Source organism: Plectropomus leopardus, chromosome 2 (genome assembly GCF_008729295.1).
Source record: "Plectropomus leopardus isolate mb chromosome 2, YSFRI_Pleo_2.0, whole genome shotgun sequence".
Lineage (NCBI taxonomy): Eukaryota > Metazoa > Chordata > Actinopteri > Perciformes > Serranidae > Plectropomus > Plectropomus leopardus.
The window spans coordinates 12,933,785-12,939,784 of NC_056464.1; the positions used below are offsets into that span (position 1 = coordinate 12,933,785).

The window sequence follows — 6,000 nt, forward strand, 5'->3', positions numbered from 1 at the left end:
GAGGACTTGTTACAGTCAGAGGAGGAAGCTACTGATGACTGGCTGTCTCATTGCTGTTAAAGAGAGAGACACACAGCTGTGACCCTTTACAGCTGGGCCAGTATACTGTCAGCCAGTCTGAATCTGGATGCTCTCAGCGTGTCCACAGTGTTTTCTACAGTTAATAGATTAAGGTATGTGCATGCAATCTCTGAGCTGAGTGGTTGAGAAAAACACTGTGACTGATGAGCATATCTGACTGATGATATTGAGCAGTTATGTGATATTCTGTGGGAGTCTGTGACTGTTGCTGTTATCAAAAAAAGCTGAAGCTTCAGTCATAAATATATATATCTATATATATTAACAATGGGTCAGATGACCTTTTGTGCAAAAGGTGTTAAAGGAACAGTTCATTCCTAAATGAAATATATATATACATATATATATATATATAAGCCCACTGCACTCTATACCTGCCCAGCACCAAACAGCAGACAGGCTAAATTAGCGACTTGCTGGTGAACATGATGCATTTAGCAGTTTAAGAGCCTGAGATTTTTTTTTCTCAGGAATTAGCGGAAAGCAAAAGAAGCCAGAACAAGATTCATCAGATGGACACGAACACAAAATGAATGCTAATATTGCAATGTGTCAGCTCGATGTTTAAGTGGCACCTGTTTGCCCCAAAGCCAAGTAAAGCATGTTTAAATGTTCGTGCAGTCATCTTGTTATGACTAACAAAAAAAAAACAAAATCTGAAATACAAGTTTGCCTTGTAAGAGCTAAATCTGTCGTCCTTCACTTGTTCTTCTAAAGTATCCTTTTGCCAATGACAGTTGGCATTTTTAACACTATATATCACAGAAAAACCTGCTCAGCTCAAACTACAAACTTTTTGGCAAAATACGAGTTAATCAGAAACCTGAGAACAGGCTTTGATTTGCATTCACTTTGAATACACTTTGAATTCTGCAACAGACACACAGCAAGTACTATCACCGTGTTTACTGTGCAATGAATGAAACATGCTGCTGTAAGGCCTTGAGATGAAACTGCTTGACCTTGCTGGTGAATGAATGACTCTTGGCTGTCCTTCTCACACAGTAACTCCTGTAAAGCAAATACAGTCCACACCGGTAAGCCACGGCTCTGGGTTATGTTGTATTGCTGAGTGTTTACCCAAGATTGACGCTCCTAGTCATGCATGGTGCAGTAATCTAATAATTTAGAATCTGCAGGCTCATGACTGGAAGTTGGAGGGTGGTCACGGAAGACAACATCAGTCATACAATAAGTAAAACAAACAGTTAAGGCTGTAAAAGCTGCTCAAATAAGTGCTGCAGTGCATGTGAGGGGAGGGCAAAGTACAGTGGTGGCCAAGTCTGGACTCCTTTAAACATCCTTCCTTCCTGCTCTCTTTAAAGCTATCATTTATCTGGCACGCTGGGACAGATGTTAGGGGTCTGACTGATTTCCATATAAAGAAGAGAGGCACACTGAATAAACAGAATGCTGAATTTTTGGAAAGTGCAAGCTAAATATGCAACACTATGATCTGCATCCAACCCTGATTCTTTATATACATTTATTTGACAGTTTTTGCAGCAGCAACACCAACCATTAAATACAAGTTCAAAGATGCCACATCCTCCCACAAACCCATCATCAAACATGTTCCCATCTTGTGGCTTGCTCTTTGTCATTAATTAGTTTCTGTTGTGACCGGGATTAGACTCTCAACTCATAAAAAGCCCTGTAGTTTGAACCTTTTAAAGTGCCAAACACTGAAGTGGACAATTCCATTATGTGCGCATGCAAAGCAGAAGTTATTTCTACTGCAAAAGCCCTCTCTACTCACTGAAGTATGTGTGCCATCTGCATCAATTAAGTCCCAATCAAAGGACTTAAAGATGCAAAACAAAAGACAATGTGCTTCTCTCTTTCACTCTCTTTTTGTCAGCATGCACGCACTTAGAAAAGCTCGAGATGCTGTGGGTTGTTGATGTTAAACAGTCCCTCTAACTGTGCTCGGGAATAACAAAAAAGGTTTGAAGAGTGCGGTTACTTTAGCTTTGTGCTGCCATTGAATGTCACACAGATGAGGTTTCATAAAAAGGGAACAAAGAATGTGAATCAATACTTTGCTCAGTATCATGCAACTGAAAAAAGGCTGCTAAAAGCATGTAAATGCATTAGTTAAAACATGTCAGGTTTCCGAAACTTCAGTCACACATGACTGGCAAAGCCACAGAGAGAAACAAAGTCACTTGTCCAAACCAGAGGCACACACTCTCAGTTACTGGGTCAGTGGAGCACTTCAACTCTAAAACCAGAGGGTAACAAAGGACAAGAATTAAAGCCAGCAGTAAAACTTTTGCAACTGTGATGTTACTTTACCATCTTTGCAGATGTGTCTCCTCTATAAGGCAGAATGTTTTCTCATTTTTGTCCCTGATAATCCTCTCCAGACAGCCTCCCTTGGCTCTGTGCTGAAAGACTTGCCATGTTTAGAGCATCAACGAAAGAAGTCGACTGAAGTACATCCACATGACAGTGAGTTGTCTTGGCCAAAAAGTTACACAAGTCTTTCCCATTCTTTACAGGCTTTGCACAAGTCTTAAGTTTGTAGCAACAGAGAGCAGCGAATGTTCAGGCTGCCTGTTGATCCTTCACTTCTCTTTGGCTTCTCTGGCTACTCTGAGTGTTTGGGGGACAGAGAGAGAGAGAGAGAGAGAGAGAGGGAGAGAGAGAGGGAAGGAGGGAGTAAGAGAGGGGGAGGAGAAAAGCTTTCCCTTTCAGAGGAAATCCCCCTCGAGGCTTTTCAGACTTTCTTCGCTCTCTCTCGCAGGCTTTATCACATACCCGAGCACACCCACAGACACAATATGCCACAAATGGATACACAAAGGCATGCCCAGTCTGCACAAGGACACTCACTGATTGTATGTGTTACTGTATGTAATATAAGAATTGAAATATTCCTTTATCCATGTATGTTAACACACACATGCATACACAGTCCTTTGGTCCGGCACAGAGAGCTGCAGAAATCCAGCCCCTCGTTTGAGGCCCCTTTCTTTCTATTTTAATCACTGGGAGCTTTTAAAAGGCTAAGTCAGTCTTTCTTCTCTCTCCTGGCCCTCGTAGACTTCCACTGTCTGCTCCGGGCTTTCTCATTTCCTTTCTCCAGCAATTGTCTTCCGGCAGACTGCCCAGTCTTTGACTCATATCAAAGGGAGAGACAGCAGAGGGGGCTTCCCTGCAGAGGTCCGAGCCAAACAGCAGGCATGTGAAGAAAGCTGCTATACCTCCACATTAGGCTGAAGGAATGTAGGGGTTATACCCTCTGGATTACATTTTACATCTGCATTTGTAGGATGTAAAGAAATCCAAGACCTCCTGCTGCAAGAAGTGAGGTTCATCACCGAGGCATTCCTTGTGGGAAAAAAAAAGATTGACAGGTGATGGTTTATTTCTGTCTGAGAATGAGTGTGAGTGGAGCAGCTCACACGTGGCCTCAAGCCTCTGTCTGTTTCTTCGTTCAAATTCCAGAAATTACACGAGAGTCCATAAATATTTTCATCACAAGGAAAAAGGCACAGACTATATTTCTTTTAATCAAAAGTGCCTCATTATTCAGCAGGTGAAGTTTCAGCTGGAAATATGAAACATAAGCCTCTGCCCGTCTCTCTCTAATTCCCTCCGTATCTGTGGTTTCTTGCTCTGGAGGAATTGCCGTCTCCTGAGCATTCCTCACATGTTTTTCTTTTGCAGAAAGAAAGCCTCGCTAATTTGTCTCTCACCCTGAACCACAGAAATATGTAGGTGACGTTCTTGAGTTGAGGTACACTACAGTATTCTCTTCCCAGTTTATCCTTTTCTGTTTGATTCTTTACTTCTCAATCATTCTTTCTTTATCTCCTTGGTACTCTTTTAAAAAATGACCACAACTTGTGTCTTTGACATTCCACAAGAATATCTTATCCAACTTCCCAATAGATTGTAATTTATTATACTGCCTTCATAAAAAAAACCCTTGTCAAACAGCAAGAGCTTGTTGAAGGAGTTCAACCAGATGTGCTAGGTCATACTAATTAAACAATAATCAGTCTCCTCCATGGTTAACAGTTGCTGGATAATAGACCAGTGCCAGCATGAATATTTAAGAGAGCTGAATGAAAAATCAGAGCCTTAATATAGCAGCAAACTGCTTTTTGCTTTGACAAGATATAGTGGAGTATGGTGTCCTGAGCAGAAAATAAAATCACACTACCTTTCTGTGTGTGGTAATCTGAGCCTCGCTGTTCTTTGTTGTGGTACACAGTCTGGCCACATGGCTAGCTAAATGCAATCCCAACCCACGGTGTTGTAATGGAAGGTTAGCACACATCCTCCATGTCCCCCCACGTTAACACAGTTACCTCTGTCAGCACTGTTGTTGTTGTTGTTGTCAGCACTGTTAGCACCATTAGCTGCTAGCCACTGGCTCAGCCACCACCATGTTAAGAACCATGTGCAGACAGCTTAAGTCTCTGAGTCATGGATATGCTTTAAAAGTCATTAAAAAAAACATTGAAGGTGTGCAATGACTAATTTTTTGCAACCAGAAAACAAGCTGTTAACATTTCACATATATTTTAACCTCATCAAGTATATGGAAACATATTTGCAAAAAGTTGCTTTTTTACAAACCCAAGAGATATTGAGCAATATTAGTATCATTGTAGGTGTGTTTCCAGCCACCAGGTGAATATAAGTGTAACATTCACTCTCCTTTTAGCTCTGTAATTGGTCTCCACCAACTGTCTTTACTCTGTTGTAATTCTGTTCACCTGCTAGTAGCTATTATCTTTTTGCCATTTAGTACAAGGTAGGCAGCGTGCAAATTGGTTTACCAGTGCTTTTCCCGAGAGGGTGCCGAACAGGCTCCCTCTAGAATTTATACTAAAGAGTGCCGACCAAAACAATGAGCATAAAGACACTAAAAGGCAGTGAACAGTCAATGAGTTTGTTGTCAAACAAGCAACACCTGTTACATTATAAGCAGTCATTTAATTCATATAAAAACACTGTTTGAGCAGCTTTAATTTAAAAAATCGGTGAATAACCTATCGGCCAATATATGTTTTTCAACATAAACACATAACATGCATACACATTTTCTAAAAGCTTCCCTTAAATTTGTATGATGACCCAAATATATACCTCTAAGCAGGCCATTTCACAGAAGAACAAACTATGTAATGCTGTTTCTAAGTGACCTCAGACATATCTTTGGGAATTTATTGTCACTAATCCACCAATATATTCGGCAAAACTAGATAGCATAGATAAGCTTAACTCAGCCAATACTTTCGTGCCGGCCTATGTATCGGTTCTATCTGTGACTCCAGCTGATTTATGAGAAAAAGGGGGAATCTACTTTTGTTTTTGTTTCACTCATTGTCAAGGTCCATATCAGTCCAGGCTGTCTCACCAGCAGAAACGTGACGGTGAATCTCAGGGCAGGGAGGATAAAAGTGGGCCACAGCCGGCTGACACTCAGTTTTGATCCTTCTTTCATGAAAACCAGATGGGCGTCCATCTAAGCCAACAGAGAGATGGCGGAGCGGGTAGAGGGGGGCTGCTCTGTGCTCTCTGAGTCAGTGCATGGGGAGATTTGATAGGGCACTCAGACATAAACACACATAGGTACACAGAGAGAGAACCAGACAAAACTAGACGAAGAAATGTACACAGAGATAGAGTGCGAGAGTTCCGGAGATACCGCTAACGCCAGGAAGTTTTGGAGCACACACCCACACGGGTTCATTAAGCAACCGTATAAACATGCACATGTCGTGCAATTTCATAAGTACGGACATTAACACATGCATTCACACACACTTGCACGCAAACACAGCAGGATGAACCCTGTGCGCCCTGTTTTCCCTTCCTCCCTCCATGTCTAATTCCTTTCTAGTGAGTGGGAGACCCCGAAGGCGAGTGTTCAGGACCCCTTCAGTGATTTACTTCAAA

The 6,000-nt window shown here is 41.7% G+C and overlaps 1 protein-coding gene across 1 annotated transcript in view; it reads right to left on the minus strand.

The window, feature by feature from the left end:
* The window catches only part of LOC121954103, a 34,149-nt gene extending 31,495 nt beyond the window's left edge, over positions 1 to 2,654 (minus strand). The window contains exon 1 of the mRNA XM_042501439.1: positions 2,380 to 2,654. Within this exon, the coding sequence (XP_042357373.1) occupies positions 2,380 to 2,382 (3 nt within the window). The 5' untranslated portion in view covers positions 2,383 to 2,654. The remainder of the gene's footprint in view (positions 1 to 2,379) is intronic.
* Between the last annotated feature and the right edge of the window lie 3,346 nt (positions 2,655 to 6,000).